Source organism: Hippoglossus stenolepis, chromosome 2 (assembly GCF_022539355.2).
Source record: "Hippoglossus stenolepis isolate QCI-W04-F060 chromosome 2, HSTE1.2, whole genome shotgun sequence".
Classification (NCBI taxonomy): Eukaryota; Metazoa; Chordata; class Actinopteri; order Pleuronectiformes; family Pleuronectidae; genus Hippoglossus; species Hippoglossus stenolepis.
The window spans coordinates 28,760,015-28,773,420 of record NC_061484.1 but is presented as its reverse complement, the minus strand read 5'-3'; the positions used below and the strand labels follow the sequence as shown (position 1 = coordinate 28,773,420).

Here is a 13,406-nt window from a genome sequence, read left to right as displayed (position 1 = left end):
TACTTGGTGACTTTGAAGATGCGGAGCAGTCGCAGAGCTCGTAGCACGCTGATCCCAAAGGACGTGCCCGGTTTGATGGTGGCCCACACCACCTCAAAGATGCTGCCCACAATTACCTGCAGACACACACACACACACACACACACACACACACACACACACACACACACACACACACACACACACGGAAAACGTTGTTGTTAAGCTTCTTGTGGTGCACAACGTCACAGATATGTGGAACAAGATATTTCAGTAATATTTAAAATGCACCAATTTGGTCTTATGCGGCGCCTATAATGGACATGGGTGGGTGACGTCATAAGAAACATAGCCCAGTGGACTCGTGAACGCAGAAATGATAAAATCGCCTTTTTTAGCTACTGAGCCCCACCCACAAGTTGACAGGATTGGTTTATTTGATTTGTGACATCACAAACTGTTAACTGCATTGCTCATATGGAAATACTCAGCCATGATGCTGTTTATTTATATATATATATATATACATATCCAAATACGTTGTCAAATAAATGGCAAGGAGGACACGTTCACATGTTTAAAAACTTTGATCCCAAATAAAAAAATTCAGCTGCAGACCTCAACACTGCTGCAGTCGGAGTGCTTGACCCGACCTGCCGCCTGAACGCAGTCAGACGTGGAGCCACTTTATCAGGCGCTGTATCCCAGTGTAATATGAAGTGAGCTGTCAGTAACAATGTCAGCCTGACAAATGAAAACACAGCTCCTGCACTTTTAGCCACAACAAACATGACGCTGAATCTGTTCTGCGTCATTGTCGCAGGGCAACGGAAGAAAAATCTATGACTCAAATTTGTTGAGTGCGGATTTGTCGTCAAGTCCGGATACTTACGAGCTGAATGTGTGTGTGTGTGTGTGTGTGTGTGTGTGTGTGTGTGTGTGTGTGTGTGTGTGTGTGTGTGTGTGTGTGTGTGTGTGTGTGTGTTGCACTCACCACACAGTCGAAGCAGTTGAATGAGGAGTGGAAGTAGGGCTGGATGCCCAGACCATACATCTTGATCAGCATCTCAGACATGAACAGACCGAGGAAGATAAACTCTGCATAGACTGGAGGGAGGGAAGGACAAGTAGAGAGCGAGGAAAGGAAGGAGGGAGGAAAGGAAAGGAGGGAGGGAGGGAGAATGGAAGGCAAGGGTGGAGATTTCAGGGGAAAGATGACGGTGGGAGTGAAAGATAAAGGAGGAGATAGAGGAGGGGCCGAAGAAGAAATAAGCAGATTAGGACAGAGAGGAAGTGAGAGAGGAGGGGATGAAAAACAAAAGAGAGGAAGGGAAACGAGGGAGTCAGAGGAGTGGAAGTTGATAGTGGTGCGAGCCCAGCAGTGTATGACAGTGTGGTGATGAATGGACTCCATCAGCAGCTACAGCTTCATATGCTAATGACACTGGACACTGGCCAGGGACAATGAGCTGACTCTGTGTGTGTGTGTGTGTGTGTGTGTGTGTGTGTGTGTGTGTGTGTGTGTGTGTGTGTGTGTGTGTGTGTGTGTGTGTGTGTGTGTGTGTGTGTGTCTGCTCATGTCAACAGCAGCACGTCTGTGTCTTGAGTCACATTGAGAATGAAAATGCAAAGTGAGGCCAAAGCACGTCAGCAACCATTTTATTGGACTTATGACTTATGACAGCTCCTAAAATGTAGAGTGTCCCGCTCGCCCCCTGGTGATTGACAGCAGTACAGCTGATAAATCAAACCTCCGCCATGTTAGCAGTTGGGATATGGACTAAACTAAAAAAATATCTATCTCCTGATGTGTGTGTGTGTGTGTGTGTGTGTGTGCGCTCACTCACACAGGAAGTCGGACAGCAGCTCCGGCTGGTTGTAGTGCACCGCAGCCACACACATGGTGTTGAGGCCCACCAGGCAGAGGACGGTCCAATAGAACGCCTGCGTCTTCACTATCTTGCGGATGAAGAATCGCAGTCGTCGCTCCTTCTTGTTGTAGTTGGACCCGTCCTTGCTGCTCTTTATACTGGAGCGGGCGAAACCTAACGGCGAGGGAGGCGTTACGGAGTGTGAGTGACAGTTTGTTGCACAGGTCACAGCAATGAAAGCGTTCCTCCGTCCTCGCCGCTGTTTTTCTTACCGACTGCGTCTCCCATGTTGTCCTCCCCCTCCTCAGGGTTCAGCAGCTCCGTCTTGTTGTTTTTGGTTTTGATGGTTGGCCGTCGCCTCGTACCTATCGTGAGTAGAAGATTGTTTTTGCCCAAACCTTGTCACTTGCAGCTGCATCTTGCAAAAGTCCCACAATTACACATATAAGGGAGAGATCGCGAAAAACATTAAACACACCACGACCAAACCAGCACAATAGAATTCCTGCTCACGACAAAAACAACAAGATTACACAAAAATGAATAACCGGATCACCAGAAAACTTGGGTCAGGAAAGAAGTATCGTAGGATAGTATCCTAGTTAGCACCGTCTCTTTTTCTCTGCATCACACATACACACAACAAAATTGGAAGAAGGTCAATACCATCAAAGTTCCCTGTGGTGTCGTCCTCAGCCAGAATCACCTCCTCTGTATGAATGAAAGAAAACAATATGTCAGCACGCTGTGTGAGGTTTGTGTGTCGACTCAGGGACTCGAGCCGCGTGTCGTCGTGCACCGACCTGCTTTGCAGATCCACTCCAGGTATCCGTTGAGCTCTCTCTCGATCTGCTGCTGTCGCCTCAGCTTGAGGAACTCGCTCCTGTTCTCCACCCGCTCTCTCTCTTTGGCAAATTCACTGTGGGGACAATTGTCAGTTTTCTACATTTTTATTTTAATCATTTCACAAAATATAGATTTTGCAATAATGTAGAATAAATGAGTATATACAATAGTATTAGAACTTTTAGTGATGTGAACATGTGATGAGGACCGTACCCTGAGAGTACACCCAGCACCAGGTTGAGCATGAAGAAGGAGCCGATGATTATGAGGGGGATGTAGTACATCCAGTTCCAGGCGCTGCCCTCCACATCATTACTCTGCAGAGACACGGACACACGAGTTAGTACAGTTTCATTAATACATAAAAATGTCTATGTTCTGTTACCAGAGAGGACAAATCAAATACACTGCAGCTTTTCCTGTGCTGCATAAGATCCGAGGAGAACTGAAATGTATGAAATGACCGATCTTCGAACCTTAAGCCTGACCTGGGTGCAGGAACGTGGGGTTGCACGCCATGTTCGGCGTCATGTTACGGTTACTTTGTTTTCACAGACATCGATTGCACCGACGTGTCTGGTGAGACGCAGCGACAGCAACACGAGTGTCTGACACTGTGTCACTTCCTCCTTTCACCAAACAAACCCAGCCGACAATCAGAGAAATCAGGTTACCGGGGGGGATATCGTGTTTCTGTGACCCGTGTAATGCTTTAATGGAACTATCAGCTGATTATTATCTGCTGCTGCAGAGCTGCGTGCATGGGTTAGGTTCTCATACTGCACGGCACACTGAAAGCTGCTGTTCTCTATTAAACTTTCATTGGTTTCCCTCTGACTGCCTGTGTGAGTGTGGAAGTCAGCCTCCATCCATCAGAGAAGATGTTAAATATAGAGCGAGACGGGAATAGAGAGAGGAAGAGAGGGAGGCGGAGAAAGAGGGAGGGCGACTGCGAAGGCAGGCAAAGGACAGATGAGAAGACGGATAAAGAAAGTGAAGAGAATAATAAAGAGAGAGAGAGAGAGAGAGGGATGGAAAGCGGCTCTAAGACAAATAAATGGTGTTTTACGCCTCATTTAGCTGAATGAAACCTCCACAAGTCCTTGAGCTAAACACAAACAGTACAAAACAAATCACTGAGATCAGAGACAACAGGGAGGGAGTTCAGCGATGAAGAGCTGGTGACCTGCACACTGAGAGAGGCAGGTTCCCATTTTACAGACTTTAATTGGAAAAACGTATTTTGCTTCTTCATTACAACAAATATCAAGAAGTGTTGTATTTTATACCTGGGTAATAGATTAAATTATAAGATGTACAGTAAGTCTAAAAAGTTAGGAGTCGAACCCTGGTCGCCTCTGTTAAAGTTCTGTGCTCAACATACAGGAGATGTTTATTGATCCGGTGTCTACGGTGCTAGCAAGATATTCAAACAGTGTAATAGTATTTACTTAAATAACATCTAAAACATTTTGAAACGTTTTCTTACGGCTTCATAAACTTCTGTACAGTGTGTGACTTCCTAAAGCATCTGTCTGTTCTTGATCTGCAGATTTAAAACCTTCACGTTGAGGTGAATATGAGAGTAAACAGTGTTTATAACGGTCTGGTTAACATTAGTGATCTCATATCAACAGGATTTAAACTACAGTCATGTCTTCGTCAGGTCGGACGGGCGAACTCACGTAGTAGAGCATGTCTGTCCATCCCTCCATGGTGATGCACTGGAAGACGGTGAGCACGGCAAACAGGATGTTGTCGAACTGGGTGATGCCGTAGTTGGGTCCGATCCAGCCGCCTTTACACACCGTGCCGTTCGGACACAACCGGGACGGCAACTCTGTGCCACATGGCAATTCATCCACCACCTCGCCTGGTCAGAGAGAGAGAGACGGAGAGAAGGAAAGATCCACGATTTAAAACCAAGTAAAACGGTTCAAATACATTTTGGATCAGACAAAACGTGTTTTTGTAGATAAAACCAGCTGTTTTAATTTAATAATGCCGGCATTCCACTTCGGTGTGTCAGTTCCAGGGCCGGGGTGCATATTTAAAACAGCAGAACTAGGAAAAAGCTGTGATTTTACTCATACAACTAATGATGGCTCTTTTCTAAAATGTCCCATTGAGCCGCAAGATAAGTTAGGATAGGATAAGATAATACAGATATTACAGCAGCAAGAGTCAAAAATAGGCATCAGTGAGTAATAATAAGTAACCTGCAGTATTTAAGTGTCAGGATATAGAAAAAATATAGAAAAATATGAATGGAACAGTTTGACAGTGAGTCAGCGTGCACATTACCAGGAACCTGAACTTTTTATGTTGTTCCATGTCCCGTCTGCAAACATGGAGGAGGCAGGCTTTTTGGACATTTACTGCAGCCAGCCACCAAATCAGATGATTTGGCTTCACTTTTGGGAGCGGACATGGCCTCCATCTTTCTTTGAAGATTTTTAAAGATAAAAATATATATTTTCCTTCTTTTTATTTCACCTGTGAATTCATCGTAGCAGGTTTTGTGGAACTTCCCCATGTAGAACTCCAGGCCGATGATGGCGAACATGAGGATGGCCACGAACAGCAGCAGGCCGATCTGCAGCAGGGGGATCATGGCCTTCATAATGGACTTGAGCACCACCTGCAGGCCTGGAGGACACAGCGCAAAACAAAGAGTCAGGACAGTGTTGCTGGACCTTTAATCAAAAAGAACAAAGTGGACAGTGGAGTTTTGAAGTGAATAACCAGCCACTGGATTAAGGTATTTATAGATATACTGTAGTAACTGGCAGCGTCGCCTGAGCTCCAGCTGATATCAACAAAACCATCGTTTAACAGCGTCCACCAGTTTTCCGGTTGTCGTAAATTGTGTTATTTGTTTCAGTGTTTCACGTTATGTGTTGTAGTTGGAAGGAGAGATACACAGTTTGCATGGAAGCAACTATCGTTATAGCTCAAGCACTTACTGGGAATCCCAGACACCAGTTTCAGTGGCCGCAGCACTCTGACGGCTCGTAGCGTCCTCAGGTCGAGCTGAGACCCCACCGACGACAAAATACTGCAGAGAGAGAGAGAGAGAGAGAGAGAGAGAGAGAGAGAGAGAGAGAGAGAGAGAGAGAGAGAGAGAGAGAGAGAGAGAGAGAGAGAGAGAGATAGAGAGAGATAGAGAGAGGAGAGAGAGAGAGAGAGAGAGAGAGAGAGAGAGAGAGAGAGAGGGAAAACAGAGAGAGTATTGTCAAAAACTTGTCTTTTAAAACACACCCGCGTTCTGTTTATTGAACACTGACTTGTCTGCTGAGCAAAGACAAATGAACGTGTCCACACCAACATCACCTGCAGAGGCCAGGTTGACAAATTACATGAATATCAGTCCTATAAATGATCAATGATTCATTCTCTGAGAAATTAATGAAATGAATAATCTACCAGAAATTGATGCAGGCAGTCGGTAAGTGAATCAGTGTTTATCTGAGGACATTTCAAGCTTTCTATTGTCCCACGCTAAATGAACAGATTCATTCTGCTGATGAGCGATTTGGTCAGAAGCTGCAGAACAATTGAGGAAATAGACCATGAATGGAAATTAAATATGAAGAAATACTGTTTGAAGTTGTTACGTGTTTGAACGAATTAATTAATTCATGATTTTGCACCTAATTACATGTGTTGCTGTAACTAAGTTTAAAATGAACAATTATAACAGGAGTGATTAAGTCACTAACTCACGAACAGTCAGTTGGCTCCCACCGCACAAACCTGCAGTTCTGTGTGTGTGTGTGTGTGTGTGTGTGTGTGTGTGTGTGTGTGTGTGTGTGTGTGTGTGTGTGTGTGTGTGTGTGTGAAGTCAGTTAGAGACAGGTTGGAAATTTCCATGCTCTGTCTCATACGGGGGCGGAAGGCAGGGTCTGTCCAACAGGAAGGAGGGAGGGGAGTGTGGGGGTGTAGAGAGGGGATGCTCCGAGGAGGAGAGAGAGAGAGAGAGAGAGAGAGAGAGAGAGAGAGAGAGAGAGAGAGAGAGATGGAGAGAGCAAGAGAGGGAGAGGGAGAGAGAGAGAGGGAGAGAGGCCAGGGGGAGGAGCACAGTACGTGGGCGGACTTTAACCTGAGATCAGAAGCATTACAAATCAAAACCACTATTGATATAAAAAAAATAAACGTCTATTTTACACAGAATCAACTTTGGCCTCTTTTCTCAAAGCTCCGCAGGATTCACATTTCCCTCTGCAGTTTGCAGGTGGCAGTTGTTTGCAGATTAGCAGGTCCCAGACTTACAAACACAGCTGTGCTTGATTTACTGAAGCAGCGCCCGGGACTGTACCCTCCAAGAGACGCTACGAGGAGAATCTCAATGCCGACTTACATGGTTTAATCTGGAATCTGTCTTTTTAATGCACCTGCGCTGTTTGCATCTGCTCTTCATCTTCATCACACAAAACTGGACCATGTAGACGAGTTAACCTCATCCAGCAGGATGCACAATCAATAACACTTATCAACCTGACGCATCTTCTTTCTTATTTTATTTCCCTCAACAATAAAAAGGCATTTGCAGGTGTATGACAGGCGTGCACCCCCAAGGAGGTGGCAAGAGAAAACGAAGCACGAAGATAAAGAAAAGGTGAAAAATACCAAGAGAGAAAAGTTCATCTAAATTAAGAATTTCTTTTAAATTCAGCCTCCTCCATCATCCTCCTTCCTGTTCCTGCTCCGTCCTCCCTTATCCTCCCCATCATCATCACCCTCTCTCTCCAGGTCGGCTGCTAATTCCAGTAAGAGGACATTTATTAACCGACACCGTACCGGCAGCCAAGCCCCTCATTCCCTCAATGGCTTTTTAACTGCCAGAGCTGGAGGCCGCGCTGCAGAAACACTGGACATCAGCAAAATAAGCAAACAGCCTGAGGTCCAGCTCGGGTCCACACGGATAGATCACGTCTCTGTGTGAAGAGCACAACACTTACATGCGATGTTAAATCTACGTTTTAAAACATGGAATCTTGCAGTTTTTAATTTGTAATTTTGACTCTTGTTTTTATGTTTTATGATCTTCCACCGGAGCCATCAAGGCTTCAGACGAACGTTTGGATTTATGCATGGATGAGAAGACGGATGACGCAAAAGAGCGAAGGGCCTGTTTTGAATCTAATCCTCCGCCCTTCGTTCTGTTTGTTTTTGTACCATTTCACCGCTTCTGTTTTTTTCCCTTCCTCGTGTACATTTCATTCGAAGGCGAACGCAGAGCTTCAGGATTCATCCGTGCGAGACGGCAACTGTCCGCTGCTGCCAGACAACCCAAACCTCCAGGATGCAGTCACCCCTGGCAACGGCCGAACCTGCTCACAGTGCGTGAAGGTGGCCAGTAGAGGGAGCAGCGAGTGGTGGGTGATGGGGATGGAGGGATGATAGAATAAATATTAGAACAAGAACATGAGCGTGAAGAGAGAGAGAACGGGTACAAGTCAGAAGAAAGGAAATGAAGGAGAGGAAGAAGCGGAGGAGAGGAGGGGAAGTGCTGCAGACAGAGGGAATATGATTATCTATTATTTATGTTATTAGATTTTCATTGTTATATTTTATAACTTGGATTTATTATCATCAAGACATTTGCTTTAAACCTTTAAGAGTGGAAATAGGTTCATGGGGCTTGAAGACGGCGCTCTGTGACTTTAAATAAACTCCACTTTGTTTATCCTTTATCTTTTAAAGCAGACTTCACGTAGCCTTTATCATTGCAAGATAATAATAAATAAATAAATTGTCTTTATGAAATAATGATACTGTCCTTGTTGAAGAGAAACCTTAGAAGATTTCAATGATCAGGAGGAGAATAGATAAGGAGGAGAGTTCCACTGCCTCATGCTATAAATTATATCAATCAATAACGAGTCGAGAATTGGTCCATTGATCCAATCAGAGCGGGCCGGCAACATTAGACCCCGCCTCCTGCAGCAACAGCACTCAGTGGTGAGAAAGTACTTTTAAAAAACACTTCTACTCAAGTCGATAAGTAAATGTGGTACTTTTAGTTAAGTTGATTTTTGTCTATTAATTTGTTCTCTTGCTTTAGCAAAATGTTCAAGTTCTTCCCCCACAACTGTTTGCAGCAATTACAATTCTACTTAACTCTGTAACTAGATAATAATATATGTGAACTGCTGCTGAAGTTTAACTGTAATATTTTGTCTTTACATTAAATCCTCGTCTTGAGCTGCCTGTTGCAGTTTCCATTGTTTCTCTATAACTCGACTCCTCATCCTTTGACTGACAGGGACTCTGCAAACACAGGAGACGGTTCGGGAGACGAGAGGAACTCGATGAAACACAGAGACACCGAGAGGGAAGAGACGCAGCGTCCCCTGAGAGACAGAGACGGAGAGGAAGAGTGAGCAGATTGAAAGACAGTGATGGTCCTGTGTGTCGGAAGTGTGAGATTCAACTGTCGAGAGGGGGGGGGGGGATGAGAGAGAGAGAGAGACCCCAAAGAAAAGAGAGGAGGAGAGTTTTATCTGCAGAGGGAGAAGGTGTTTGGACGGGGATGACAGAGGCTCTCACTGCTGGGAAACACCTAACAATGAGCACACACACACAGACACACACACACACACACACACACACACACACACACACACACACACACACACACACACACACACACACACACACACGAAGCTTGTTCTGTGATATGCTAACAGCATGTATGCTGTATGAAATGAATGGTCAAGATGGAATGGAAGTTGTTTCAATCACCGCAAACCACTGAATCATAACACACATTGTTCCGTCTGAGGGATGCGAGTGCGAAACCCAAAGAAAAAAGGCAATTTGTATTATTTAGGGTTAATCACATAAATATCAACTGAAACATTTAAATTCATTATCCAAATTACATTTTTGTATTTTATTCTTAGAATCGCCTGAGCCTTACTTTTAAAATGAAGATTCATGAATGAATATCTGAGAACCCCATCTTACAATGTTAAAGTAAGAGAATAAAACTGCATTTGTATCTTCCTGACTCAGCACATCCGTCCACCAGGTTTCGTACTAATCTGTTCTGTAGTTTTTGCGTAATCTTGTAAACGAACCAATAACACAAACCAGCAGGGGGATCAAACGTAACCTCCGTGGCGGAGGTAATTAGGAAACTATCAAATCATCACACGTGCGTTTGTCGAGTTTCCACAAACAACTTAATGTTAAATGTACTCACACGGCACCGAAAGACCAAAAACATTTTAATTTTAGGACGTCTGTGACCACGCAAATATATATATTGAATTTTAACCAGTTCAGTGTTAAGAACAAACTGGTAATAATTCCTGAAACACAGCCAACGTAATGACAACTGTAATTAATGATGCTCTCTCTTCTAGTCTTGATCCGATATCACTGTTTATTTATTCATAACTTTTTAGTGATTGTTGAAGTGAACATGAATTGATTTCTTCTCACAGTAGTTCCCTCATGTGATTTCCCCACAGGTCACTTCTGACATTATAATCTGTGTTTCAAACTATCAACAGAAATCACGTGACGTCTGTGAGTCTGCGGCCGGACGCTGGTTTCACGATGGGGATGATTGACGTCCCCGATGATGACGGAGATCTCGGAGGTCACTCTCCACCTTCGCTTCGCTTGGTCTTCCCCCCTGTTCGTGGCATTGCCATGGCAACCGGCAATTCCTCTCTTTGCCGAGTCTCCACGGTTACCGACCTGCTCTCATTCATAAGTGTTGCCAGGGCAACGCAGCGCTGGCTCATTGATGGAATCTCGGCATTGCCGCAGCAACGGGGATGAGAAGTCTCCTAGCGATTGTTTTTCAACCCCTCCGAACCCCTGCATCCCCACACCCAGGCACGCACACACACACACACACACACACACACACACACACACACACACACACACACACACACACACACACACTCTATCCTTACCTACCCCCTCACACCTTGTTCTAATAGCAGCTCCTGTGCATGGTGTGTACAGTACGTTCACATCAGCAAAGGTTGCCTTGCATGCAGACACAAACACACACGCACCAAATGCACCATTTTACCGCATACAAACACAGACACACACACATCAGATATACATGTGTGTGTATGTGCATGCTCTGCACACGTACACAGTGCACGATGCAGCGCAGCCCAGGTATGGATGACCTACTTTCTCTGCTGCTGCTGGTTTGTTCAACACTGAAGTTGTTGTGTTAGTACACAAACACCAAATCCCCACATACACATACAAACACATAGAATCACATGTTTGGAAGTTGCAGTAAAATCTTAAACCTGTGATTTGGGTTTGTTGGTTTTCTGAACAATTGTTTTTCACACTGACCAAGCGCCCCCTGGTGGTGAGGTAACTGTCTTGTGAGCTAAACTAAAAAACTAGTAAGGTAGTAAGAACACATACCTCCACCAAGGCCAGTGTTTCCCATTAATTATCTAGACTGTGGTGGTCCCACCATGTTCGAGTTTGTGCCGCCAAAGTTTCCTAATGTACCAAAACATTTTTCACTCTTCTCACAACACAAGAGGTCTCTGACTTGGTGTGTGCGGTAATATTTGTCGCCTGTTGTCGTGCTACAGCGAGCTACAGTGGTCCGTAACGTTTTTACCATCCACACAGTTACAGGATGCGATGCAGTTTTGACCTTCATGCGTGTTCACGTGCGTCCACTGTTAGAATCAACTCTGAGCTGATTTGGCTGTTCGTAGATATGCGCACTCAACATGTGCCTGATTAATATCTCTGCATCATTTCTTGAGAAATTTCCAAAAATATAAAAACACAATGTTAAAGAAGTGTGAAAAGAAATTCCTGTATCTGCCCCTTTATTAAAATTCTGTCACTTCCAGACAAACAGCTATGAAAACTGTAATAATAAGCAAAACATTACTGCCACATGCCCGAGGTCCATTTCTGTGATGCAGCTTATAAACTGTCACAGATGATACTTTAGTGTATTTGATGCCACAGGCACACAACTAACCTGTAGAGACCCTGTGTGTTAATTCACGAGTGTGTTGTGTGTAATGTGTTCCTTCACCGTGTGGCTTCTTGGTCCTTTTTCTTTTGCCAAATCCCACAACATGCAAAAGACTGGGACCAGTTCCAGCAGGTGACATGTGCATGAGCTACATATGTGCAGTGTGTGTGTGTGTGTGTGTGTGTGTGTGTGTGTGTGTGTGTGTGTGTGTGTGTGTGTGTGTGTGTGTGTGTGTGTGTGTGTGTGTGTGTGTGTGTGTGTGTGTGTGTGTGTGTACAAGTATACACACACGTGGTGTATGTGTGTATTGTGTGGTAATAGTGTGGGAGTGCCATGTGTCATCACAGTATGAGCTCCTGTCCCCTTAGTGTCTCCCACTGAGCCCTCATCCCCCTCCCTGACAGACACACACAGACACACACACACACAATCTGACGGACAATGTGACACAGCTGAAGCATTTGAACAATATGTTCAGACATTGTGTAAAGATACAGAGAAGGTGACAACATCCGTGAAATTGGTCGACAAAATATCAAAATATGGACCCAGGACTTTTTGGTTTGGTTGACGTGCAATCTGCTAACATGGAGGAGGCAGGGTGTATGACCTATACTCCAGCCACCAGGGGGTGCTCCAGACGCGTTGGCTTCACTGTCACGTTGTCCATCTTTATATAAAGTCAATGGTTTCACATAATTAAGTTAGTTTGGGGACCTGCTGTCCCACATGTTAGAGATGATGCAATGAGGGATTTGTGTTGTTTAAAAACAAACCATTTAACCCACTGAAACAAAACTGCAGGTACTGAAAGTAGTCGAGTACTTTCCATCCTGTCCAATGTGTGTGGTACAGAGTGTGTGGGGGGGGGCAGTAAACCTTTAGTGGGATAAATCAAGGTGGGAAAACAAAACGATCTCACTCTCCAAACCCCTCACACAACCCAGTTCTCTGCTGTGGACACGGGACATTAAGCAGCACTTTATGACTGTTATGTCACCGCTCACCCCCCCGACCTCCTCCGCCAAGGTATGCCCCAGTCACTTCACCTTAATGGGAGAGTCTATTTGTTGGTTTCAGAGGGGACGTTAGGAAATAAACTGGGGGAGGGGTTGGAGGTGAAACGGGGATGTTTCCTCCTCCCTCTCTCGCACTTCATCAAATCCACATGTTTTTTTCTCCTCTCTCCGCTCGAGCGTCTCTTTTTATCCCTCGTTTCACCGCTCGTCTTTTCCAGCTCTCTCCGTCTCCTCGCCGCTGAAGCTGTCGTTGGCAGAGGCGGGATGGAAGCACTCTCATTCTGACCGCATTCTCCATCCTCATCTCCCTCTTCCTCCGCCGTTCCCTCTCTTCATTTTCTCGCTCACACATTACTGCTGATCTCAGCAGAGTGCTACCACTCAGCTGATGGACTCGCTCCACCTCCTCCACCCCCAACCAAACTCCCTTATTTTCCCTTCATCCCTTTTCTCTCCCTCAAGCTTCTGCTGCTGCCTCCCTCTCTTGGTGCTTCTGCCCTCCTCTCATTTGACATCACGCATGATCAGATGGAGGACGGAGGAAGAGGGAGTCTCTTTCCTTCTGCCTCCTGTTCTCTCCATCCGTCCACCCTCCTGTCCTTTAATCACATACATGTTTTATTAACCTTTATTTGCCTGGCGGAGGTTTGCTGAGTCTTTGCAAACGCTCTCTGGCCACTGGAGGGTGTTGGAGCT

The 13,406-nt window shown here is 45.1% G+C and overlaps 1 protein-coding gene across 1 annotated transcript in view; it reads right to left on the bottom strand.

Annotated features, from left to right (window-relative positions):
- The window catches only part of cacna1ab (calcium channel, voltage-dependent, P/Q type, alpha 1A subunit, b), a 128,259-nt gene that overhangs the window by 59,824 nt on the left and 55,029 nt on the right, over positions 1-13,406 (bottom strand). Inside the window, exons 5-14 of the mRNA XM_047341552.1 lie at positions 5,663-5,754; positions 5,193-5,345; positions 4,382-4,569; positions 2,910-3,013; positions 2,654-2,769; positions 2,517-2,561; positions 2,123-2,215; positions 1,827-2,024; positions 974-1,086; positions 4-116 (exon numbers count right to left, since the gene is read on the bottom strand). Coding sequence (XP_047197508.1) covers positions 4-116; positions 974-1,086; positions 1,827-2,024; positions 2,123-2,215; positions 2,517-2,561; positions 2,654-2,769; positions 2,910-3,013; positions 4,382-4,569; positions 5,193-5,345; positions 5,663-5,754 — 1,215 coding nt within the window. The remainder of the gene's footprint in view (positions 1-3; positions 117-973; positions 1,087-1,826; positions 2,025-2,122; positions 2,216-2,516; positions 2,562-2,653; positions 2,770-2,909; positions 3,014-4,381; positions 4,570-5,192; positions 5,346-5,662; positions 5,755-13,406) is intronic.